Here is a 27,956-nt window from a genome sequence, read left to right as displayed (position 1 = left end):
TTTACCTACTGAGGATCAGTGACCTACAATAACCAATATGCAGTCATGCCCCTCATGGTTATTAAACACAAGCAGAGTGGAAGGGTTAGGATTATTATTGACAAATACTATTAACACTTTCTTACGGAAGGGCAAAAGGCCCGCTTCCCTCTAATAAATAGTTGTTTGTCCTTTGTCTTCACTTAGATCATTTTGCCAGTTACCGACCTGTACCGTCAGATTTTGTATGTTTGTGTTTTTTTGGAGGGGTGGTGGTGATAAAGCAGTTCTTCTATCATCCGCAGCCTTCTTACAGACCCCTTTCAAACAGGCTTTGAATCTAGGTACAGTCAGTTTTTGTGCTGATTTCTTAAGAGACTGTCTGCCCTGTGAAGGACAAGATCAAGTGTCCATGCAGATTCTGGTATTGTTATGAAAGGCTGCTGATGGAGGAGCATAATTATGCGTTCCTGACTCAGTGAATCTTGGAAGTAACTGACAGAGTCATGCTTGAGAAGCTCTGCGATCCAGGTACCGTTGGTGGAATGAAGGTGGGATTGAAAACAATGTCATATCTGATTTTTTATTAAGGCATGGCTAGATGGTGGAGTGTCTTAAAGAAGAAGATAAGTTTGTGCTTTGTACAAGGGTTACAATCTAGAAGACTCCTTTTGGACTTCTGACTAATCTTGAATTCTCAGACAGCAGCAGTTGTCAAGAGTTCTTTCAATTCCAGTTGAGTCTGTCTAGGAGGTCGTGGTCTTTGCTTACTGGTGTCCATGCCAGAATTATCCATGCCTTTGTGATTTTTTTTGTATTCAACTTGGGAGCTAACCTTAAAAACTACTCAGAAATTTTTGCTAGAGCTGGCTTGCTTAGTGGTGCTTCTTGAGTACAACAAATTACACCTACACTAGCTACCAACTTGTTTCTGGCTGAGACTCAAGGCATTATCTATAAATTCCTACACTGCTTAGTGACCTGGTTTTCCCTAGGATCACCTCTGTCTTTATGCTCCATCTAAAGAGCTGAGATCAATGAGGATCCTTCTGTTATACATACTAGATTTGACCTCTTAGGCTAAGCTCTCTCACTGGAGTATCCTCCACGGAAAGCCACATCCTCCACTGGTCCAACATAGCCTGTTTATTTTGTACTTTCAAGGTACGAGACAAGGACTATCTACTTACTCAGGCTTTTGCTTGAGGAATGACCTGATTAAGTGGAGTTTTCTGTGGTTAGGGACAAGTTCTTTTGGGGTCAAAATTATTTGTGTGTGTGTGTGGTTTTTTCGTTTTGTTTTTTGTTTTTTATTTTATTGTTCAATGTGGGCCTGATAGAACAGCCATAAAAATAAATGGAGCAGAGTTTTACAAATCAAAAATTTGATTCAATTGTCAAATGTTAATCACTCTGCCATTTTACAGTGTTTTTAAAAAAAATAATTTTGAAAGTGCTAGGCAGAAGCAAAAATTTAACTTTTTAGAAAGGTAGCCTTATGCAGGTATGAAGTGGCGTTATTTGCTTCCCTGTCATATCTCAAAAAACAGCTGCAACAAAACATGCTCTTGTGAATTTGTAAATTACTTTACAGCCTGAGATCTTGAGTGTCATTTTAAGCTAAGGTTAAATATTCATATTTCAGTTACAATTCCCATAAAAAAGTGTGTGGTTATAAATTGTACCTGCAGCATACTATTATGGAAATTATAACACATACTAAGATCTAAATGCACAAACAGAGAGAAAAAGCACACAAAGTATATTTTAAATGATCTTTCTTTCATTGGCCAAAGAGCTGCTTCTTAATGACAGAGACATCCCTTGAGGGGGGGACGGAGGGAGGGGTGCATGGCACAGGCGCCGGCTTTTTCCTTTGCCCGGGGGTGGTCATCTCCTGCTCAGCCCCAGGCCTCACACCCACTCTACTCCTTCCCCCAAGCCCCCACCTCCGCCTTGCCTCTTCCCACCTAGTTCCGCCCCCTCCCCCAAGGCCCCACCCCACCCTGCCTCTTTCCATCCTGCCTTTTCCCACCCAGTTCCGCCCCCTCCCCCGAACGCACCCCATCCCCTCTCTTCCCCTTCCTGCTCAGTGCCTCTTGCATGCCTTGAAACAGCTGATCACGGCTGCTGGGAGGGAGGGGGAGGAGTTGATCAGTGGGGTCGCCGGCAGGTGGGAGGTGCTGGGGGGGGGGGAGGGAAGCTAGCTGCCATTAGATGCTAAGCACCTGCTAATTTTTTCCTGTGTTTGCTCCAGCCCTGGAGCACCCATGGAGTTGGCGCCAGTGGCAGAGAGCATGAGAGAGCTCATTACAGCTGAGTTGGCCCAGCTGCAGGGTCAGTTACAGTCCCTTAAGGACCTCACAAGAGTGGAAGATCAGTGTACTTTCATTCCATCCTACCCCACTCCTCTATCACACCTCTTACCCTTGGTTGGAGGCTGAGACAGGAGGCTGCCTCCAAGTGAGTTTCCACCAAAAGAGTTTCCCTTCACAAGGGGTATTACTTATCACCAGAATCCTGCCCCTTTGTGCCACTGAGTACTGCAACAGTGTCACATCATAGTGGATAATCTGGCCGTAGGCATAATGCCCTGTGCACATGACTCAAAAGAACTCCTAAACCCAAATCTTGGGATTATATACACTTCTTCCATGGTCTTCGAAAAGTCATGCCGCTCTGTTTCAGTCAATACTGAAATGAGATTAAGGCTTTCCTATCTCACAGGATTATGAAGATTGTTGAAGATGAAAAAGTGCTATACAATTACTACATATGATTATCATGACTGTCATATCCTGTTCAATGAAATGCCTCAGCATGTTTCCTCCCAACATCACACCTGTCACATAATTGTCCTGGAGTGTGGAGCCTGTGTAGAACAGGAAGATATGGTCCACTTCCTCTCCCACTCTCCAAAGATGCCATGTTTTAATGATGCAATAAAAAATAAGGGCTTTTTTTAAAAAAAAAGTATATATTATACATAAACAATTGTACCTTTAATTTGTATGCACAACTACAACCGCATGTGAAAAATTCAAGTAACCAAGTTACTTATATGGCTCCCATCAACATAATACCTGAGTGCCTCACAATCTTAAGTTTTTATCCTCACAACCCCACTGTGAGGCAGGAAGTACTATTATTCCATTTTACAGAAGGGAATGGAGGCACACAGAGGCTAAGTGACTTGACCAAGGTCACACCGGAAGTTTGTGGTAGAGCAGGGAATTAAACCCAAGTCTCCCCAAATCCTATATTAGCATCCTATCCACTGGGGCATCCTTCTGCTTTAGTTGTTCAAGGAAATGGTCAGTTATGCATCTACGTGGCCATTTGTGCCAATCTGTAGTAAACTGAAGTAAATTAGTACAATTGTATGTGCAGTTTAAAAAAATCAGCCCAGTTAAGATTTATCATCCAAATTCTACAGAATTAGCTGAATAGAAATCTAGGTTATTTACACTTGAAAGGATTAGATTTTAATCAGTAAATGTCATTAATAAGGAATTGAGAGGAAGGTGGTGATCACACAGAATCTGATATTTACTGTCCCTTGTTAAGTCTGTGAAGAACTGACATGATAAAACACCTCAACCTGTTTTGGATAGTCAATCAGTACTACTAAAATACTTGCACACAAATCCAAGTTCTGAAAACTAGAGAGCTAAACATACCCGTGAGAGAGATGAAATATGACAGTGAGGGGTGCTCCACCGGAGAGTGGAGTGTTGCAATTTGTGCCAGGGAACTGTTCATGGGCCTTGCCTGGGGCTCTAATTTTTGTATCAGCCTGGCTGAAAAGTGCGAAGATCCACCCCTCTAGTGGCAGGAAAGGGGAAGGGAATTTATGTCTATATACTGCGGCTCCAGAGGCTGTTGTTAGGAAAGGGGTCACAGCTGTAAAATGGGACAATAATGCTAACCCATGTTTGTAAAATGCTTTGTGATATATGGAGGAAAGTATTACATGTTTTATTAGTAGTAGGAGGAGGAGTCTGATCAACTGAAGCTCCAGCTCCCACTAGCAGTTGGAAGGTGCAAAGAGTCTTCTGTTCCATCTCTCTCTCTCCCCTTCACAGTCTCCCGCCTGCTCTGATGGCAAAGAGGTCTCTGTTACTGTATCCCTCTCTGCTCAGCCTCCATTTTTGGGGTCCTCTTCCTCCTTGATTAACTCTAATACCTACTTTCCCAAGCAGCACTGTGATACTGACCAATTTCTTGACAGGTTTACTCTTTAGTTTTTGGGGTTATTTTTCTGGATCCACAGGGTTCTGAATAGCAGCAGTAAAACTGACCAAAATCTTATTAATGTCACTCTGCTGTTGCTTGGCAGAACTCTCAGCAGCAAATGTACTAGAGATGTTTGTCTGCTGGCTGAGGAGAACACTGCTTTACTTTAATAGCTTTACAAAAGTACCAAACACAAGTTTATTTTAAAATTATTATTAAATTCTACAGAAATTGTTAGCTTAGGCCTACAAACCCTAAGGAAAGATTCCTCCTCCTCACTGGCAAGTCTTTTTACTTTCACTTTAACGATCTCTGTTCATATCACAGTAATATTGTACGAGATAGTCAGTGCAGCTTGAGAACTTCACATGAAAGATGTGCTACAAAAGCACTAACAGCAATGTAGTCCTTCCTCTCTTGTCTTTCCTCCCATCCCTCCCTTCTATTCATCACTCTCACTGCTGTTACATCTAAAATATAGATTATACTTTTTGGGCCCAGATTGTGTCTGAGTTTCCCTTGTGATGCACACACCTGTGAGCACTGTAGTATAGTCACTTTGCTTTTATAAAACTAATTACTCATTAAAATACATGGTTGGTACTTACGGCTCGTGCTGCTAATGTCATTAGTACTCCTGTTAAAAATGTTAAATAATATCCTGGATACACACCATGCCAAATGGCTGAAAGGATGAAGGTCTGGATCGTAGGACTGAAGGAAGCTCGCTCATAGCATACTCTAAGAAGTAAAGTAAACGTATTAAAGGCAAAGGGTATAAGGGAGGGAAGATGATCAACAGTAGTGCCAATAACCATTTTAAAACCTAGCAAGCCATAGATTAAATAGCAGCTGCTATTTGGTTACATGGTTCTATTGAATCTTGGACTTAACCATTAACATATTATGATTTACAGAAAATGCTGAAACTTTACTCTCAGCTTTGATACCAGATCTCCGTGCTGCCATGTATGCTCCTTCACAATGGCACGACACTACTCCTCAAAGGCAGAACTCTACTGGCTAGCTACTATAGCTGGATGGGAAATGCATTACCTGTCTGATGAGAATTTTTGAGATTTCAAAAAAAAAAAAAAATGTTCCCATCCCAAACTGGGATGAAAATGTTCATGTACCAAAAATCTGAACAAATTCTGATTGCATCAATTGAAATGTTTCATTGCAATAATTTCAAAACATTTAGTTTCAATACTGACCTTTTATTTCTTTAAGCCTTTTTTCTTCACTATAAATTAACTTAATTTTGAAATGAAGTCATTATGACCCCAAAACTGGAGCTTTTCCAGAAATAGGAAAACACAGAAATGGGACATCTCAACAATTTCAATTTTTTTTTTTCAAAATGGGAAACTTATTAAAACCAACCCTTTGCAGAAAACAGTTTTGGTTTGACAAATTGGCATTTTCTGATTAAAAAAGGTTTTGTTGAAAAATTCCCAACCAGCCCTAGTAGGGAGTACGTCTCTAGACCCTAAGCTATGTGTGCGACTGCACCTTCATGCTGACTTCTCTGACAATAAATTCTACGACGACATGAGTTTTGGCTTGCAAATAGGTGTTTACATTAGCAGACATAATTTGATCTTCCTTGCAATAAAATTTAAATTATTAAAACCATTTCTGCTTTTCAAGGATAGAACAAATGTTTGGGGAGGAAGGTGTACACCCCTACACACACCCCTCTTGTAAGGAGAGAAAATTTGAGGGATACACCTTACTCTCTGGAGGAGGCAGTTGAGGCTGTGTTCCACTATGTGAAGAGCAGGTTTACATTTGCTGGGAGCCCTTTCCCTGTTATGAGCAGTGTTGGACTTGGAGGGAGGAGTCTGATTAGACAGAGCAACTACAAAGCCAAAGAGCTCCTTGTAGCATGTATGCCTTCCCTAATCACTGCACTAGATCTGGTATCACAGCAAGATTGTAATACTTGCATTGAGAATGAGTATCAATCTACTCTACAGGCTTTATTCCATATTTCCACCATACCATTGGAAAGGCACTGCTAATTCAAGAGGCCAATCCAGCAGAATACATATGAATCAACCACAGGTTGCAGAAGACTGTAGTTACTGTCTTTACACAGGTTGTCTATTCAAAGATGCTACTCATCTTTTGAATAGTGCCAAAACTTAGGAAAGACCTCTTCACAACTAGAAGTTACTTCACAGAACAGGAATCTTATATAAATTAGCTTCTCCTGATTACCAACATCCTATTTCCTAGACCTGTGGCTATTAAGCTTCTGCAGTCCGAAGTGTTTAGTAAAGGCATATGTGAGGCTCCAAAATGGGGTCTACCCAGACTGCCAGCTATTAATAAAGTTTTTCTGCTGAGGGGAAAATGGACCTGTCTCAATATAATTGCCAAGAAGGATGGCCGTTTTCTGCCTTCTATTCACCTAGCTGAAATGGGATGTTTCATTTGGCTCTATATTCATTCACCCTCACAACCATTTCAAGGGGAAACAGCGGGGAAGCATTAGCCCATTGGAAACCATCTCTTATTTCTGGCCAAGCCAGGGAACAACGAATCTGCCATTTACATGAGGGAACTGAAGAAAACAATGTGCACACAACATACTCTCCCAACAGCATTCCCATGTGGTTTAGAGCTTGCAGTGTAGTTTCTAGGAAGGGAGAGGGTATAGACAGTTCCCATTCATAATACAGGGAAGATTCTGTGACTGGGTAGTTAAAGAAGCTCATAGGTTCCTCCACAGGCCAGCAGCCAGAGGCAGATAACGCTATAATTAAAGCGTATAATCGATTATGCAGCTGCATTGGTTTAGGATTTCTAATAACAAGTATTCATAGATTATTTTTAAAGATAAGTAATAAAGAAACTTCAAAGCAGAAAAGCTTTCTTTTAAGAAATACAGTACCTTTTAAGCCAAAGAGCTGTTTGAATATTCCAGTTATCAAGAAACATCTTGAAACTTGTTGAAAACTGTAAAACCAAAACATTAATTATTTCTGCAAAACGTAAAGACACTACATTAAAGAGTCATGCTGTATTTCAGAATAGTGTGAAACACAAACCAAGTATTCTTTGGGGATGAGCTAAATAAGGACAGCAGGAATTTACTTAACCGCTCTATTATAAGCCTGCTTTTATTCCTTCATTTGTAACTCTACATTTAGAGTACTCATAATTACAAAAAAATTCCACAAGCTAGTTGGCTTGCAGAAGATATCCAAAATGTATGTGATTTGTCACTCCTTCCCCTAGACACTGATTGTCACCTCTGATTTGTCACACCTTTGCAATCCTGAGAATAGAAAAAGTGTAAGACAATTTAATGCCTTTAAAATTTTCTACATGAGGACAATTTTATTTGAAAAAGCCATAAACAAACCTCTATATGCTGGATTCTCAGATTTGATATTAAATCCCAGCGTGATGCTCCATTTTTGTCATATCCTCTAAAACCAAACCCTGCTGCATTATTAATTGCATCTGCTGCAATGAAACAAGAGAAAACAATTGACGTAAGTAATTATAAATTGCCTACATTATAAATATTGTGCATCCTATGACAAGTACTCTGTACACATGATCTGTTGTATTAATGTACTTTTTGACTGTATTTTTAAATGTTTAGAAGCACCTAGAGTCACTGGATTAGGCCCTTAACTATCAAGAGAAAAGAATAAGACAATTAAGGATGTATGTTTGCAAACCAAGTTATTTTCAATCTTAAAATAATTTTTTATAAAAAAAGAAAAGCAAACAAGAATATAATATACCATCAGTTTCACAATGTAGGCATCTTCTCCTATCAGTCCATTTATTTCTATAGGGTCCTTTCTTTCTACTTGGGAGAGGGTATCTTTGCCTTCCAATATGCCTGTTTGATCAAACTGACAGAGGAACCCATTCAAGCTCACTGTGATGCATGGTATTAACTACCACCCAAAGAGAAGAGAAAAATTGGAATTCGATCAGTTCTATTTTGAATATAAACTGAACTCAATTTAAGATTAGAAAGCACGGGCATATCCACTGGTTGCAGTGGTTTGAGAAAGTGTCCCAGTGTTCAGATGCCTTCCTTCACTTTGTGAGGGATACACAAGCTGAATGTGTAAACATAAAAATAAAAATGTCTCACTCCATGATGTTTCAGATAGCATAGCATACCAAAGTCTGATGCTCTAAATATGTGCCTGTTAAAAATCAATGGGGAAAAATGAACTATTGAGAAAGACATGATTTCCAATGTGTACTCAAAATTTCTTCTAATAGTACAAGTCCTGATATCAGGACAGCCCACAGTTCCTTTCTGATGATTCAGGGGCCCCTGAAGAAAAAGTAGGGGAAGCAAAAGTGGCTCTGAAGAGGCAATATAATCCAAGTACTCTAATAGAACTGGCGTGGCTGCGGTGGATTTGAGGATGAGCTCTCGCTGCCTAGAAAATGCTTCATGCAGCAAATGTAATATATAGCCTCTGACAGCTAAATTCTTACCATTTGCCTTGTCATGGTGCAGGTGTTTTTCACTGAAAGTGGGGGCATGAAAGGCAGGCATCTGTTACCTTATAACAAAATTGCTCCAGGCAGATGGGACTCATTTGCTGTGATATGCAGTCCACCTCCAAGAAGAGATGCTGATTTCAAACCAAAAATGTCAGTCCTGAAAGCCAGTTTGTAAACGTTGTGCCTATCACACATGCTCTATGGGCCTTGGTCTTCAGGGAGTATACCAGTATCATGCTAGCAAAACACTTACACCCCTGTAAGTGACTCACAACCGCTTTGCCTGATGCCTGTGGAAAATGGGGAAAGGCTACCACATTCTGGGCACATGTGGCTAAAGAAGTGAGACTATAGTGAGACTATGTTTGGCTTCCCTGAATACAGGAACAGTGCCTGGGAAATCAAGAGAAATAACTGAGATGTTGAAAAGAAGGAGAGTGCATATTGCCTGTATACAAGAGAAAAAATGAAAGGGATTAATATCCATGACCATCAGGGGAGGGCTACAAGATAATGTATCACTGTTCAGCAGCAAGGAGAAATGGAGTAGTAATAATCACAGCAGAAATATTACAGGATAAGGTATGGACATCCAAAGGAAGAGTGACCAGCTGATGGAATTTAGAATAGCACTGAGTAGAGAATATTTAATGTTGTATGTGAATATATGTGCAGGTTGGTTGTATGATTGAGGAGAAGGAGGAATTCCACATAGTGCTGGACCAAGTGATAGGTGAAATACCACAAGCTGAGTGCTTGATCATGGGAGCAGATCACAACAGACGTGTGGGAGAACACAGGGATAGGTACAATAATTGTCACAGTTTGTAACCAGAAATGAAACTGGTGAGGGTAACTTAGAGTTAACCAGAGCCCATGGCCTGATTGATGCCAATATATACTTTGTAAAAAGGAGAAGCACTTAATTATGTACAAGAGTGGTGCCACCAGCCCCAGATTGATTGCTTCCTGACAAGAGGAAGTCACAGAAAAACATGAGACTGTAAAGTGATCCTGGGAGAACAGATTGAGGGCAACATAGATTGCTTGTCATGAACTTCTGATTGAAAAGGCCAGTGGGGGACAAAAGACAAGTTGTGAAACAAAGGATAAAGCAGTGGAGGCTCACAGATAGGGAAGTTTTAGTCTGAGATTAAGGATGAGATCCTTGGAGGTTGGACAATGACCAAATCGACCACACTGATACCAGTGAAGTTTGGGAGAAAATATCAAAACATATTATAGAAAATGTGCAAATGTGTGGTCAAATGAAAAGAGGGAAATGTCATGGCAATGAGACATGGTGATGATCCAACAATGTGCCAAAGGCAGTGAGAAAGAAAGGTTTAAGCAACGGCAGAAAGTAAAAGTGGTAGAAAGTTATAAGGAATGCAAGCTTGTAAAGATAACAACACAAAGAGCAGTTGCAGAAACTAAGGGTCGGATATTTAAAGACTTGTAAGCAGTACTACTGATGAAGGAAGGGGGAAAAGGAATGTATAAATTAGCCAAGAATAGGCATAGAAGCACAGAACTTGGGAACTGTAAAGTGTGTCAAAGATGAAAATGGAAGAGTACTGGTGGAAGACAGTGATATCACTAGGAGGTGGCAGCTGTTTTATGAGAAGCTTGTCAGTGAAGACAATGTGAAGAAACCACTGAAGGAAGTATGTGCAAGAAACAACCTCACAAGACCTTTTGTCATGGTGGAGGCTCAGATAGGGTTCAAGGTTACAAAACCAGTAAGGCAGTGGGATCGGCCAACATACCAATTGAGGGAATGGTGACAGTGATGAACTTTTTCAACTTATTTTTCTGCACTGGAAAAAGGCCAATATTGTTTCCTATCTTTAAGTGTAAAGGAGATGTGCAAGAAAGTAGCACTTAGCAACCCATCAAATTAATGAGTCACACTTTGAAATGGCTGGTAAGAATTATCGAGAAAAGACTTCGGGAGGAGCTGGAACATCAAATAAGCAACAACCAATTCAGGTTTATGCAAGGAAGGTCAACACAGGACACAGTGTTTTCAGCCCAAATATTACAGAAGTACAGAGAGAAATGCAAGGGATTGCACTTAGTGTTTGTGGATTCAGAAAAGGCTTATGACAGAGTTCCTAGAGAACTGTTATGGTGATGCCTGTGGTCATGCAATCTGCAAGAAACATATGTTAAAACTATCATGGATATGTATGAGAGTAGCACAACCGTAGTGAGTAGCAGCAGTGGCTACAGTGAATCATTCACTGTGGGGATATGTCTACATCAAGGATCAGCCGTAAGCCCATTCCTAGTTCCGATTATAATAGACTAGGAGAGAGGCTCCATGGAGCATGGTTTTTGCTGACATGTTGTGCGATGAAGATTAATACAAACTGGAAAGGGACCTAGAACAATGGAGGGCTACAATAGAAGAAAATGGCTTACAAAAGACAGACTACATATAAAGTTTAATTGAGAGGAACAATGAGAAATCAATAAAGTTAGATGGTATAAAGTTAAACTCTGAACCTCAGTTCAGTGTTGAGCCATAATGAGAATGTGGATGCAGATGTTAGAAGCTGCATGCAGAGTGGGTGGTGTAAATGTAGGGAGTTGATGGGGATTATATGTGCTAAGTACACTAAAGAGCAAAGTGTAGAAGATCATGATTAGGCCAGCCATGATACATAGGTTGGAACACTGGTCAATGAGGAAGAGAGAAGAACACTACTTCATACTGCCAAAACAAGAATGCTCAATTGGACACTGAGTAAGACAACAGCTGCTAAGCTATGCAATTAAATGGTATGAGCTATGATACAGGCAGCCTCCATTATGGAAAAGCTGAGGGAGTACAGGCTGAGATGGCCGGGTCACATGACCTGGCAAGATGTGAGATACATTGGCCAGAGAGTACAAGAACTAGCAATCACGAGCCGAAGACCTAAATGCTGAAAGAAGACACGAAGGAGGTTGGCGTCATCTTGGATGGCACATTTGACAAGAATGCTTAGAGATGAAGAACAAGAACCGCCGACCCGATTGACAGGACAAGGTAAAGGAAAAGAAGATTAGTTACAGCGGAATAACCTTCCTTTCTTCTTTGAAAAATTGCCTTTAACTTGTGTTAGTTCAGTAGGAGTCTAGAATAAAACAAATATTATACAAATAAAAACAATATATTTAAGTTGCAATAGGAAATACAAATGTAGAAGACAGAACAATGGATGTATACTGCTGGGCTAAAGTAAGTGTACTTTACATGATAGTGGAATATGCCTGAAATCCTTAACCTTTTTATTCCCCTTTTCCTAACAGCTGCTCTAAGGCAACTTAACTTCCTTTGCTCACTAATCCATACCCATGGTGTCAGGCAAGTCTGTGGGATAAATTTTTTTCCTTTTTTCTCAGAGGCCACATATTAAAAGTTTCCCTTTTTATATCTATTGCCATCATTTGCACAACACATTTCCTCCACCAGGGAGAGGCTAATTTTCCTCCCTTGGTATCCTACTATTAATTGAATCGTTAGACTGACCTCACACTTGGTAAGGCAACTTCCATCTTTTCATGTATTTATACCTGCTCCTATATTTTCCACTTCATGCATCTGATGAAGTGGGTTCTAGCGCATGAAAGCTTATGCCCAAATAAATTTGTTAGTCTCTAAGGTGCCACAAGGAATCCTCATTGTTTTTACATTTCACTCAGTTATTCAGCTGTCAAGGAAGTCTGACACCGCTTATCTAAAAGATTTTTCTGACCTCTACTGGCCCACAAGACAAAATTTATGATATTTTAAAAATAACCTAATTTCTCATTCTATTGCACCACCAATGAACATTTATTAATTCTTTTTTGTAAATAAGGAGAACACCTGCTACTCTATTTGAGGCCATGCATAAGAAATATCAGCTTGCCACACTTTTTTAGGGTCAAGTTAGAAATACCAGAAAGTAACACCAATTCCATAACAACTTCCTAACTAAAGGAGGAAACAGTGCTGATAGCATATACATCAGGATTCATTTTAACATATTTGTAAAAGAGCTTTAGCATTTGGAAGGAATAAAAATATATTAAAAACCCCAAAGCATTGCATTCAGCAAAACACCCGTGTCATCATGCATTCTGCTCAGGCCCTTAGAGCAGTTACAATAAAGCAGCAGCAAAAGAGGGCAAGAACTAAATGAAGCACTGATCCAATAAAGTTTATGGCCTTCCATATTTTATCAAAGCCATGCTGGTTCAACTCTGCTAGCAAAAGTAGTACAGACAGAACCCTCTCTGAGGAGATACTCCAACAGTGTGAGTTTAGGCACTTTTCAGCTGGCTTCCATCCTTGACAGATGATAATACTGGTGTTTTTAGGCACAATATTCCGAAGTATGTCATTCTTCAACAAAACCTAGAATTATTCTGTACCCAGACAGGCTGAAAATACTTCATTCACTGAACAGGAATTAAACTAGCAGCTGAAAGTGAGTCATGCTATTCTACAAAACTCTTTACTGCATTGGTTTCCCTTCAGTTTTCATGCAGAGTTATGCAACAAATATATAACAAACAAAATATATAATATATAATCAAAAATATAATAAACATTTCCATGGCACAAACTTCTGGAAGTTGAATATTTTTTCCCTATATGACTTGGAAAGGAAAAATATTGTTTAAAATACAACATCCATTTAGTGCCTCAAACAAGGGCAATATATATGTATTCTGCTTTTAGCAGGTCATTAAAGTTTTTACTAAAAAACAAAGTGAAACGTTTACCATCAATATAGGAAACAACTGCTGTCAAGGTTCCTTCCCCACTCTGAACTCTAGGGTACAGATGTGGGGACCTGCATGAAAGACCCCCTCAACTTATTCCTACCAGCTTAGGTTAAAAACTTCCCCAAGGTACAAACTTTGCCTTATCCTTGAACCGTATGCTGCCACCACCAAGTGTGTTAAAGAACAGGGAAAGAGACCATTTGGAGATGTCTTTGCCCCCAAGCTCTACACCCCCTTTCCAGGGGAAGGCTTGATAAAAATCCTCACCAATTTGCATAGGTGAACACAGACCCAAACCCTTGGATCTTAAGAACAATGAAAAATCAATCAGGTTCTTAAAAGAAGAATTTTAATTAAAGAAAAAGTAAAAGAATCACCTCTGTAAAATCAGAATGGTAAATACCTTACAGGATAATCAGATTCAAAACATAGAGAATCCCTCTTGGCAAAACCTTAAGTTACAAAAAGACACAAAAACAGGCATATACATTCCATCCAGCACAGCTATTTTACCAGCCATTAAACAAAAGGAAATCTAACGCATTCCTAGCTAGATTACTTACTAACAGAAGTTCTGAGACTGCCTTCCTGATCTGTTCCTAGCAAAAGCATCACACTGACAGACAAACCCTTTGTTTTCACCCCTCCAGCTTTGAAAGTATCTTGTCTCCTCATTGGTCATTTTGGTCAGGTGCCAGCGAGGTTATCTTACCTTCTTAACCCTTTGCAGGTGAAAGGGTTTTGCTCTGGCCAGGAGGGATTTTATAGCACTGTATACAGAAAGGAGATTACCCTTCCCTTTATATTTATGACAACTGCACTTTACGTTGCAGTTATTGCTGATCATATTCCTATACACTACAATATATCCATGTTGAGTTATGCAGCTTGTTCTTGCAGCTGGGCTATTCTAAATAGAATTTTTTTTAACTGACTGCAAGGAAGAGGTTTATAAATGGATATAAATGGGTGTGAAAAGTAAAGTATAGAAGTCTTAAATTAAAATGCACTATGTAATTAAACTAGTTTTAAGGCAATTTTAAAGGGATAAAAATACCATTTCTCTTTAAAAGATATCAAATACATGTTTTATTGAGGTATCTATTCATCAGGCCCTGGAATCTAGTTTGCAAAATACACTTCTATCCTTAAGTTTATGTTAATGGGCAACTATAAAATAAACCCATTCATTCATTGTCCCTTGCCTAAAGTCTCAGTTCTAAAATTACTTATAAGACCCCAAGAGGGCACTCTCTCTTTTAAATTCATATCCAACATACAGTACTTTTAACTGTAAAGAAAAGTACACACATTTTTAGTTGCTTACCTAAAGTCCATGCAAAATAGTATTTGGGTCTGGCAGCCATTAGAGACACATACAGGTAGATAATCCTCATAGGCAAAGATACTGTAGCTCTGAAGTTATCATCAATGTTGTATTCCACAGGTAAAGTTTTTGTGACAGTCATATGAAATAATAAGGAGAGCCCACAGATTAAAAGTTTCTGTGTCACAGCTATCTGAAAAGTGCAATGGAGGAGAGTTTGTGAGTTTCATCTTTTTTTATTAAGCTTCCTGAAACAAAATTCATGATCTTCCCTAAATAGGTGTACAAATGTATGTCACTTCCCAATAAACACATGCTATGACATTTAAATTTTTAAAGACTTTTACAAGCTAAAAGGATAAGAGGAAAAGGAAATATTCCTGCCTGGATTATGCTATGACCATGCCATCTTAAAGTAAGAATTGTTAAATCAAAGTCTGACAGCAATTAAGAACCTTGAAAAATCCCTTGAATAAATGGAAACACTGTTCATACTGCTTTTCATAATGGTATCAAGAATTATCTACACAGATAAAAAATTAAGATGTCGTCATCAAGATAATCAATATACTACAGGTCATTTGAGGTTAGTGCATCTTCTTCACAGAACCCACAGACAGACAAGGGCAAAGAGTCCCCTTCTCCACTTTTAATGACATACCACTCAAACATCAGTTGGAGTTTATTCAAACCTATAAGTACTAGTATCTCCTTGTTTTCAGTTCCTTTTCAGTAATTCTTAGAAAGAAGATGTAAAATGTTGTCTAAGTCAATATATTAAGTACCTCTGCTGAGGATGTTTCACAGTATTATATACAAGATTTGAAATGTTGAAATTATAACAATTTCTAAATGTATATAACTGGGATTTACAATGGAATCCTTCCCTCCGGTTTTATGAGGCCTTGTTTTCCAGCTAGAATGACCAAGGCAGAAGGTGGTCAAGTAACTCACCCAAGGACATACAGATTTTGACCCAGTATCCCTCGAAGCCCAGTCCTTTTGCTCTTGCTATTTTTTTAAAAAGTAGATCGGGTTCCATTATAAAATGCACATAAGTATAGGTGCTGAAACTAGGGCTGCTGGGGGTGCAGCAGCACCCCCTGACTTGAAGTGATCTCTATCATATACAGGGTTTACAGTTGGGTTCAGTGACTTTCAGCACCCGTGTACATAATGAGTAACATACAACATTTGCTGTTTTAAATACATAGTCTGCTCTATTTTCCAAGGACAAAAGGTCCCATATGATGTGTAAGTTGCTGAAGTATCTTTCAGATACTAAAGAAGCACCTGAAGTGTCCATGCACAAGTTAATCATTGATAGAGCTGCAGTCATTTAGGCTCTACTTGTATTCAAAATTCTCCGTTTCTCTCAATAGTTTAATTGAGACTAAAATACAGATATATTTACCGTTATAATTCTATTAATATTAAACTTGCCAGGAAAATAATTCAATGTGGCCTGATTTGGGCAAAAAAAGTGTTAGAACAGGTAAGAGGTAGCTAGTTCCTTGTTCTCTCCACCATACTTCCAATATTTTCCAGTACTTTCAGAGACAATGTCCTGTTTCAAATATTGTGTAATTATACATATAAAGATCTAAGATAACAAGGTAACTTCACCACCACCATGAATGAAAATACTTCAGAAAATACTGTAATGAAATGATTAATATTGTTTTCCCAACTTAGATAATACTGTCTCTCCTTCTTCCCATTCAACCACGCTGTTCTCTCCTGTGCCCTCTGTTCGAGTTGTTGTGTACCTTCTTGTGTGATGTGCAGAGTGAAAGATCGCTATAATCCTGATATTTCACACGTCAACAGGCAGCACTTCAGAGATCAAGATTTTAGCAAGCTTTATTTCGCTGGCCTAATTAAAGTGTATTAAGAGGCCTGATGAAGAATTCATCACATCCAATAATCCACAAGTAATGCTGCTTCCAGGAGATGGAACGAACTAGTGCAATGGAGAATATAATGGAAACTATTGATAACACCCAACAATGTTCGAAAGACAAAAAAATCTTATTTGATACAATTTGTAGACCTTTACCTTTACAAGAAATTAATCTCACTGTTAAAAATCTATGCCTTATTTCCAAACTGAATTTAGTTAGCTTCTACTTCCAGCCATTGGATCGTAATTAACCACTGGAACAACTGATTACGGGTCCTGGTGGATTCATCATCACCACTGGCAATTTTTAAAATCAAGAGTGGATTTTTTTCTTTTTTAAAGATATGCTCTAGGAATTATTTTGGGGAAGTTCTATGGCCTGTGTTATAAAGGAGGTCGTATTAAATGATCACAATTGTCCCTTCTGGCCGTAAAATCTATGAATTTATGAAAAACAATGTTTTCTGTGTCAGGAATAACATGGAGTTTCCCTTGTTCAGCATGAGTCCCAGACGACTGAAGAGACAAACTATAAACTGGACGTGTCAGAGAACCCGATGCTCAGATCTGCCTCCCACTAACCAATCATCTACGGAAGGGAAGATGTGAATCCTTCACATCCTCAGGTAGGCCACCATTATTGCTGCCATGCACTTGGTGAATACTCATGGGGATGACAACAGGTACAAGGAAGCACTGTACATTGATAATGTTGGGCTGCCGCTATGAATCTCAGAAACTTCTTGTGACTTGGCAATACTGCCACATGGAAGTAGCTGTCCTAGAGATCAAGGGCAGCACAACAATTGTAATCTAGCGAGGGAAGGATGGATGCTAGGAAAAGTATATGAAATCTTATATATTTGAGATACTTGTAGAGATTTTGAAGATGGAATATGAGTCTCAGACCCGCCTTGGACCTGGTGATCAAAGTACTGTGAATAAAACCCCTTTCCTGATGTTGAAGGGGGACTTCTTCTATGTTCCCTTGTGGGAACAGAGTCTGAACTTCTTGAAGGAGCATTGCCTTGTAAGATGGATCCCTGAAAAGGAATGGGGTAGGTGGTGAAGAAGAAGAAGTGGATGGAGAGGAATTGGATAGAATAGCCCATTCTCACAGTGCTCAGGACCCATTTGGCCATCATTATGGCTTCCTAAGCACTCAGGAAGTGGGACAATCTCTGCCAAAATGGGGAAGAAATAGCAGAATGATCACCGGTGACTGTATCACTGTCCTCGAGGAGGAAGCCAAATGTGCTGCTTCTGCACCGCTGAGTGAAGACAGGCTGGCTGATTTTAGTTGGAGTTGGAGGAATCCTTCTCTGTGATTTCTGCTTCCTCCTCAAAGTCTTGTTGCCTTTGTGGATATCCAGGTTGTCTACAATATTGCTGGGAGCACTGTTGCAGAGCCCTATACTGACACCTTTGGGGGTTGAAAAATATGCCCCCAACAAATGGAGCCTTTAAATGAATGCAAAGTCTCATCAGTTTTGTACGAAAACAAAAACTGTCCATCAAAAGGGAGATCATCTAAGACTTGCTGGCTGTCAAAGGTTATACCAGAGTTCTGTAACCAGGAAGCACTCCTCATTGTTATTGCAGAGGCTATCACCCAAGAAGTATCTGCCACTTCAAGCGCACACTGGAGTGGCCACCAAGTGGTCGTCTACCAGGAAGAAGTCCTAAATTCTTCCCAAGCATCTTCCAGCAGCTTGTCAGTAAATTCAGATATACAAAATCATATTTAGTTAACAGCGCCTGTTGGTAAGCTATGCACCAGGAGAAAGGGAGAAAAATATGTTCTACTTCCTAACAAATCAAGTCTCTTGGACTCTTTTTCTTTGGGAGATGATTTGAATCTCCCCTCCCCAAATTATTAACTAATCAGTTTGTAAGCAATGAGAGGATAATAGGGTCATAAGGAATAGCCAAAGGATTTATCAAAAACAAATCATGCCAAACCAACCTAATTTCCTTTTTTGACAGGGTTACTAATGGACAGGAGGTAGCAGCAGACATGATATATCTTGATTTTTAGTAAGGTTTTTGATACAATCCTACATGACATTCTCATAAGAAAAATAGGGAAATATGGTCTAAATGAAATTACTATAAGGTGGATGTACAACTGGTTGAAAGACTGTACTAAAAGAGTAGTTATTAATGGTTCACTATCAAAATGGGAGCGTGCATTTAGTGGGATTCCTCAGGGGGTCAGTCATGGATCCACTACAAGTCAATATTTTCATTAATGACTTGGATAATGGAGCAGTGTGTTTTTATAAAATTTGCAGAAGACACCAAGCTGGAGGTTGGAGGCAGGATTAGAATTTAAAATGACCTTGACAAATTGGAGAAATTGCTATGAAATCAACAAGATGAAAAATAAAGATAAGTGTAAAGTACTTAGGAAGGAAAAATCAAATGCTCATCTACAAAATGGGGACTAACTGGGCTGGTGGTAGAAATGCTGAAAAAGATCTGGGGGTTATAGTGGATCACAAATTGAATATGAGTTAACAATGTGATGCAGTTGCAAAAAAAACTATCATCATTCTGGAGCGTATTAACAGGAGTATCGTATGTAAGACAAGGGAGGTAACTGTCCCACTCTACTTGGCACTATGAGAACTCAGCTGTACAGCTGTGTCCAGTTCTAGGCTCCAAACTTTAGGAAAAAAGTGGACAAACTGGAGAGAGTCCAGAGGAGGGCAACAAAAATTATAAAACGTTTAGAAAACCAGACCTATGAGGGAAGGTTAAAACCATGTTTAGTCTTGAGAAAGGAAGACTAAAGGAGGACCTGATGACAATCTTCAAGTACCTTAAGGTCTGCTATAAAGAGGACATGGATCAATTGTTCTCCATGTCCACTGAAAGTAGGACAAACTGCAGCAAGGGACATTAAGATTAGATATTAGGGAAGCTTTTTAACTATAAGGGTAATTAAGCCCTGGATCAGGCTTCCAAGGGAGGTTGTGGAATCCCCATAATTGGAGGTTTCTATGAAAGGCTTGAACAAAACACCTGGAAGGGATAGTCTAGGTTTACTTGGTCCTGCCTCAGCACAGAGGGCTGCACTTGATAACCTCTCAAAGTCCCTTCTGGCACTACATGTCTATGATTCTATCATGTGATCTCTCATTGGCAGCAGGGACCACATCGGAATTTGGGGCAGTATGGGAATAAAAACACTTGAAGCCTTGCACTGGGACATGGTATCATTTGTCTATGCACTTAGCTGCAAGAGCTAAGGAGGCTGGTGTGTGACATAAGGTCTTTGCAGGTTCTAAAAGAGCCTCATTAATAGGACGGGCTACCAGTCCAGGGGCCACCGCCTGGAGAATGTCCAAAACCTTGTGAGTATTCTCTTGCACAAGCTCAACCTGCATACCCAAAGCCGCAGCCATTCTCCTCAGCAGATCCAATAAGATTTAAAATCCTCCAGAACTGGAGAGGAGTCATCCGGGGTCACTGAGTCAGGAGGCAAGGAAGATGACAGATCACTTGTGGCAGAACCAGCTCCTCTGATTCATCCTGAATCAGTTCTGGCTTTGGAAGGTGCATAGCAAATAGTCCCTTTTGAGTGGACCAGTGATCAAGACATTGGGGACCAGCTATATGAATGGTCCTGTTCCCTGTACCAATGCTCTCCTTCTGGGAGTGGTGTAGAAGACTTGCTAGACCAACCGTGCCTCGGTAGGGATGTCAATGGTGGATACTCTGAACCCAACTATGAGGAGCCACCTGAATAATGATCAATAGGCATCGAGTATGTCAATCCTGATGAGGCCTTAGGTGATCTGATTTATCTGTAGTCCATTGTGAAGAGGTCAGTATCAGAACCAATGCTGGCATGGTAGTCGTACCACAAATGTGCTCCAAGATGTGGAGGATATTGCATTGAGACTTGATACCAGGAAATATTTTTGTAGTCAGTGACAAAGGGTAAGCTATGGTCAGTGGCCATTCTGACTACCATCTCAGTATCATGGTACTGAGGCCACAGGTGCAGAGGCAGAAGATCATACCAGTTCCAACTGGTGTGCATAGGTGCCAGGATCAAGACTTTATTGTATTGCTTAGCAGGTACTGACTCTGGTACAACTCTCAGTCTCTGTATCTGAGCCAAAGATTGGGACAGGACGGGAAGAGCAGGAGGCGCCACCAATGCAATGGCCTTTGCAGCCTCATAAGCTTGTGAGGTCATCAGTACTCATAATGCTGGTGCTGAAACAGTGTCTGTTGGTACTGGACTCAATAGCTGTCTCACAGATGGTACCGGAGTCAACAGCATGGTACCAGTATCTTCCCTCTGTAGTACTGGGAGACACAGGTCAATGGCCCACCTCTACCATGAGTACTTAAGGAGTGCTGGTGAAGTTCTGAGTCCTTTGAAAAAAAAAGAATGCTTCTTTGGTCTGTTTAATGGGTCCTCCTTTGAGGAAGCCCTGCCGAGGAAGCCCAACCCCTTTTTTCTCTGAGAAGAGTGTGAAACCAGGGGTCTGGCATGACACCACTGCAGTCCCTCTGGCCTAGTGTTTGCAGAAGGCAAAGCATTCAGTCAAATGCCCTGGAGCTGAGGTGGGTCTCATAGCCTGTTCCAGGAGGTATTGCTTGAGGTGCAGATCCCTGGAAATCTGCATTCTTTTCTTGAAAGAATGGCAGATACTTCACCTCTCTTTTTAATGTGCCCCTTGTCGAGTCACAAAAGGCGGCATGTGAGTGGGTGGGTGTTACTACTGGAATAAACACTTCATATGATGGGTAGTACTTAAAGCCCAGTGACCGCTGCATGCCAACAGTGCCTCGCACCAAAAACTAATTATTAACTAACTAAAAAAATATTAAAACAATAAAAGAAGCCTAACTACTGGGTACTAACTGCTAACTAGTTATTCACAGGAAAAGAGGAGAGCTGAACATGCTGATTGCACATTTAAAAAAAAGACTAAGGTAAACTACCGGGGAGCTCTGATTCAGGCCATGGGTGGTGAGAGAAGAAACTGAAGGGGAACAAGGTGGCAGTGCCTTTATATAACTTTCAGGAGGGGCCACAAGGAGGTGCAGGGGATGTGCGCTGCCCCCAAATGTGCAGCTTCAGAAAACTCTCTGGCTCTGGCACACTGGGCATAGACATCTCTGAATGGAATACATGTGTGCAGCCACTTAAAGACGAATAGGTGCTCCACCCTCTTCCTCCTCAAGTTGTCGTCTGTCTTTGACACAGTTGACCAGGCTCTTCATGAAATGTTGTCTTCCCGGATCCTGTCCTTTTCTGCTCATCCTCCTACTCTCTCCTCTAATCTCTCCTTTCGCTAGAAGGATCCCTTTCATCCACCCTCCAACTTTCTAGGAGGTTCCATATTTCTCCATTCTTGCCCCCCCTCTTCTTGTCCATCTGCACTTCATCTCTAGGCAGTCTCATCTGCAAACATTTCAACTATCAACTCTATGCTTATATCTCTCTCTCTCTACTCTGGACCTATCTCCTTCTGCCCAGACTAAGGCTGTGTCTACACTGTCACTTTCAGTGCTAAAACTTCTGTCGTTCACGGGTGTGAAAAAAACACACCCATGAGCAACAAAAGTTTTAGCGCTGAAAAGCACCAGTGCAGACAGTGCTTAATTGCCAGGAGCTGCACTCCCGCTGATAAACCTACCACCGCTCATTCAGGGTGGGGTTTTTTATGTGGGGGAGAGTCTCCCCCACATGATGAAGCGTATCTAAACTGTCAATGCTGTTGCAGCAGTGCTGTGACGCGGCCACGGCCGCGCTGTAACATGGGCAGGGTGGACATACACAAGGAAATCTCAGAAAGAGAGATTTTAGGGTATGTCATTGTTACGTTCAACATGAGCAGAACAGAGCTCTTAATCTTTCCTCCCACTCCAAAACAGTCACCACTCCCTCCCTCTCAGACCCCATGGATATCACCCCAACCCTGCCTGTCACTCAGGCATGTAATCTGGGTATTCTATTCATTTTGGTCTCTTCTAGAGCCTCATATCCAGGTCATGTATGAATTCTGTATTTCTTAACTAATATCTCTAAGATCTAGCCTTTCCTTTCTGACCACATAGCTAGATCTCTTCTCCCAAGCACTCATCTCAACTACTGCATCCTACTCTCTGGCTTTGACACATCCCATTTTGTCCCATACATATCCATTCAAAATGCTGCTGCAAGTATTTTCCTGGCTTGTTGTTTTTACCACATCACCCCCTCTGTGTTCTCCACCCTTTAGCATAGGGGTGAGCAAACATTTTGTCCTGAGGGCCACATCGGGGTTACGAAACTGTGTATGCAGGGCCCGGTAGGGAAGGCTGTGCCTCCCCAAACAGCCTGGCCCCTGCCCCCTGACTGCCTACCTCAGAACCCCCGACCCATCCAACCCCCCTTGCTCCTTGTCCCCTGACTGCCCCCCCCCCCGGGACCCTACCCCCATCCAACCCCCCCAGCTCCGTGTCCCCTGACTGCTCTGACCCCTATCTACACCCCCGCTGCCGGACAGGCCCCTGGGGACTCCCATGCCTATTCAACCCCCCCCCCCCGTTCCCATCCCCTGACCACCCCCCCAGAACCGCCACCCCATCCAACCGCCCCCTGCTCCCTGACTGCCCCCTGGGACCCCTGCCCCTTATCCAACCCCCCGCTCCACGCCCCCTTACCATGTCACTCAGAGTGACAGGACTAGCAGCTGCACCACTGTGCCGCCCAGCAGGAGCCAGACATGCCGCCCAGAGCGCTGATGGCATGGCAACCTGAGGCTGCGAGGGAGGGGCCGAGGGCTAGCCTCCCCGGCCAGGAGCTCAAGGGCCAGGCAGGATGGTCCCATGGGCTGGATGTGGCCCGCGGGCCGTAGTTTGCCCACCTCTTCTTTAGCATATTAAATACACTACTAATCTTTGCTTTTAAGGTCCTTCATGGCCTAGCCCTACGTATTCATATCTTATACACTACTGAGATGCTGACTGCTGCTCCTGTTCTTGCCAGCTGGCCTTCACGCATTTACTACGTTTTCAAATAAGTACTTTCATGCTCCTTCCTATGCTGCTCCTAATACATGGGATGAGCTCCCTGTAAACATCTGCAAACCTCTGCAAAACCCTCCTTAAAGTCTCCTCTGCCATGAGGTCAGTGCATCATTCAGAGAAGGAATCTTCTCTTCCTCTTTCAAACAAGCAGAAACCTGACCAACACTGAAGAAACCCATCATGGATACTTCAGTCCTACCCAATTCCCAACCAGTGTCAAAGTTCTGATTCCTTACAAGCTCATAGCTAGCAAAAGTCTAACTACAAGCAGATATAACTGAAGCTAACATTCTAGACATGATGCATTCTGGATTCAGGCCAGGACATGAAAATGAAATTGCTTTAGTGGCACTGATGGATATCTCCTCCTGTCAACAGACGGAAGCAGTGCTTCATATTTTTGACCATGAGATATGGCTGTATCATCTGACAGGTGGCAGGGATCCAAGGTGATGCACTAAAATTATTTGGGTTCTTCCTACAGGCATATCCAACAAGTAGTGACAGGAAACTGCACCTCCATTACTAGACCCCCTCATCTGAGGAGTTCTACAAGGATCAATTCTCTCTCTGGTCCTTTCCAAGATCTATATGCAACCACTAGCTGAACTGGTCAGACAACATGGACTCCAGTGTCACTAATATGCAGATGACACACCACTCTACCTTCCCTTCACCACATGTGATTGCACCACTACAACCAAGATGGCCGTGCTTGAATGAGACCAGCTCATGAATGAAGAACAGTTGGCCAAAGGAAAGCTGAGGTGATGGTGGGCAGAAAGGAAAGTATTTTGAAGAATTTTCAGCCATGATGCTGTGTCCTTTGGCAGAATGTTCACATCCACCCACCATTGGTCAATTCAGTCTGTAGTCTAGGAGTACGCTTGGACTCCTCACTGACTCTAAGCACTGGTTGGCTAGGAGTCTCCTTCCCATCCTGGTGAACAAAGACTGAGCCTCAGTTATTGATGCCTTCTTCACTTTTTGGCTGGCCTACAGCAGTGCTACATACTAGGGCCTGAAACCGCCAGCACTCAGAAAACTCCAACAACTACAAAATGTTGCAGTGCAAAACAGGCTACTCAAATATTTGTGAACAAATCATATCTGTCCTCCACTCTCTACACTGGCTTCCCACTGAATTTAGAATCAATTTCAAGGTCTCGGTCCTTATCTTCAAAACGCTCCATGGCTTGGGTCCAGGATACCTAAAAGGCCACATAACCACCAGGTCAAAGACCATGGTTGACAACTTTGCTCCTGTGGAGCGATGGAACTCTCAACAATAAAAGTAAAGCTTGTCTATGTGGGAGACAAAACCTTCTCCAGGACTGTCCAAGACTGTGTTATGAACTCCCCCAGGAATTAAGGAACTTCACAAACCTCACTACCTTTCACTCCAACTACAAGCCACCTTGTTTTCTTTAACAAAAACACATAGCAACAGGTATGTTTATATAATAATAATAATAATAATAATAATAAACCCTACCAAAACAATACATTCCACTGCACGCATACACCTCCTTCTGGGGAGAGGATGAAAGAACAAATGTGTCAGAAATTAGTTATGTTGCTTAATGTGCTACTGGAAGGTAAGCTCAGATACCATGGTGATGAAGGTAGTATAAAAACCTATGTAGAACAGTGGCCAAGAATACCGGTTAAATACTTCAGACTTTCAATATTTCAAATTTATAATCCTTAAAAAAATGTTAAGTACCCAAACCTGCAAAACTGCCATGTGACCCCTTTCCTCTAAGTGACTCTTACATCCTTCATGTTGTCAAAGATTTAAGATTAGATTACTGAAGATATTGGCATATCTGCATAAACATTAAGTGTTTCACATGAGCTCTTGCGCTTTCTGGTGGTGAGGGAGATGGTAAGCAGAGGGAGCACTGAGGGGGTGTGGTTAGTGACTTTTACATATCACAGAACTGTGTGAGAGAATTGTCTCAAAAGAGGTTTTAAAGCAAGATAATGAAATGATTCAACAGAATTAAATAAACTGCTTGGATAATTCAGCAGAAAAGCAGTTGGAGTCAGCAAGGTTTCTTCCTCAAGGGTTGGTGTTTATCACGAAAGTAAAATAATTATCAGAAAGTAAGCAGGAAAAAAACCTTTTTAATGTTCAACTCCATCCTGAGACTTCTCGGTGAGGAGCCTTAATTTCCCAAAAGTATTCTTCCCATTGTCTCCCATTCAGCCACTCTTCTAGTCCTTCCCCTGAGTTCCTGTTCAAGGGAAGGGAAAAGCTGAACAGCATTAATCCCTTGTTCTCTGGGGATGTAAACAAAGGGCTGGATTTCCACAAGTTACTCACAAATGTTGGTACATGTGTAATTTACATAAACAAATACCTAATCTCTACACACAAACCATTTATTTGCATGTGCACACAGTTAGTGCAAATACATGGGCACAAATCCAAGGCATTTGTACTCACACAAATTTATGGACAGTTGTGATCACTTAACGTTGAAAATCCAATCTATAACTGAAAAACGGGCATTCACTCTTTACTGTAAGAGACAGTAGCTATAATTTATGAATTGGTAACAATATTAATCCTTTACATTTGTATAGTGTTTTTCATTCAAGATCTCAAAGTGCTCTCACAACATTAATTAAGCTTCAACATCCTTCTGAGCTAAGTAATCTTACTTCTCAAATCAAATGAATATTTTTCTCTCTTATAGGCTGGACTCTGTCTTTCTTACTCTAAGCAATACTTGGTTTCTCTATGGAGAATTTTAACTTTTTTTCTTCTGGATGAGTGGGGAATCCTTGTCATAGAAGAAGTATAGTGACTCCTTCAAGGAAAACAAAAGTTCCTATTTTAAGATGTGACTGCTATGTAGTAGATGCTGTCTAATGTGAAATGTAGATAACATTGGGAGTTTTGCTGGAACTAAGTTCACTTCTTAAAATCCAAACCATAAAACTAGGAAGCTGGTGATTTTGGTCTACAATTGTGAGAAAATAATGTGTCCAAAAATTATTCTGTTTAAATATTTTATTACACTGTATATTTATGTAAATATTTATTTACACTGTACGTTTTAGGATAAATGTCTCAGTAAGAAGACAACTTGTCATAATTTTATTATGTTTTTGCTTATTATGTTGATTTTTATGTTAATAATACTGTTTCATTATTGTTCTTATGTATTATTTGTATGACAGTAAACCCCAGAGATCCCCAGTGAGGTTCAGTGACCCATTATTCTAGCACTTTACAAACACAGGAGCAGACAGTCCCTGCCTCTAACAGAATCTGAGGTTAACTCATAGCATATAGATTTTGAATTAGTTTGTGTGAGAAGAATATTGACCCTCACCCAAGATCACAAAAGCTGCAACTCAATTTCCTATATAAGTGTGCTTTTGAAAAATGTGACTTCACTTAAGAGTATCAGAATAACCAGTTCATGTTATCCAGGTAGCCTGTCAAAGCATATAACAAGTAAAGTCCTTTCTAAAACTTATAATTCTGATTTAGAGGAGGGCTGATGAGATGTTGCTATTAGCTTCTGCCATTTACAAATGTTTGTCAAACCTTCCACTTTAAAAAGTCTCTATATAACAGGAAAGCTGCTTTTTTCAGCATAAACCAGAAATACCCTTATCTAAAAACATTTATCTGATCTATTCGTTACCCAAATACAAAGCAGTTTAAGAGACCGTATTTGCTGGTCAGACACTGCCATAGCTTCATGGTGACATAACATTACATAAGTATCAATATCATACTTGAAAGATGTTCAGTCATTCAAGTCAATTTTGTAGTCCTTGGCCCTGATCTCCACAAAGTTTCAGTTTGCTATGGTCTTTACGGCTCCAGTACCCGACTGATAACTGTCATATTAAGTAACAAGACCAACCAAGCGGGATCTCACAATTCTATTTCATTATGAATTTGGAAAAATGAGATCACCAAGCCTGACAAAAAAATTCTGTTGGGCAATCTTGTTATCCTTTCAGCACCTAGGGCTTGATCCAAAGCCCACTGATGTCTATAGGAAGAATCTTGCTGACTTCACTGAGTTTTGGATCAGGCCTTAAGCAATTAAAACTTCCAGGCAAACTTTTAGACTTCTATTGGAATGGATTCGTGTTTAAATCTTCTTGAGTGATACACAAACAAAAATTCATTCAGTAAACTAATGAACTATAACAAAGCTTACTACATGTGAGATTACTAAACAA

The 27,956-nt window shown here is 40.7% G+C and overlaps 1 protein-coding gene across 2 annotated transcripts in view; it reads right to left on the bottom strand.

Moving 5' to 3' along the window:
• Positions 1 to 27,956, bottom strand: part of MBOAT2 (membrane bound glycerophospholipid O-acyltransferase 2) — a 216,846-nt gene that overhangs the window by 11,756 nt on the left and 177,134 nt on the right. For both annotated transcript variants that reach the window (XM_084622614.1, XM_084622613.1), the window contains exons 8-11: positions 14,801 to 14,993; positions 7,592 to 7,695; positions 7,118 to 7,182; positions 4,824 to 4,956 (exon numbers count right to left, since the gene is read on the bottom strand). In XM_084622614.1, coding sequence (XP_084478740.1) covers positions 4,824 to 4,956; positions 7,118 to 7,182; positions 7,592 to 7,695; positions 14,801 to 14,993 — 495 coding nt within the window. The remainder of the gene's footprint in view (positions 1 to 4,823; positions 4,957 to 7,117; positions 7,183 to 7,591; positions 7,696 to 14,800; positions 14,994 to 27,956) is intronic.

This window comes from Lepidochelys olivacea, assembly GCF_965140295.1.
Source record: "Lepidochelys olivacea isolate rLepOli2 genome assembly, chromosome: 3".
Taxonomy (NCBI): Eukaryota; Metazoa; Chordata; order Testudines; family Cheloniidae; genus Lepidochelys; species Lepidochelys olivacea.
The sequence above is the reverse complement of the archived record's forward strand: the minus strand, read 5'-3'. Positions and strand labels throughout refer to the sequence as shown.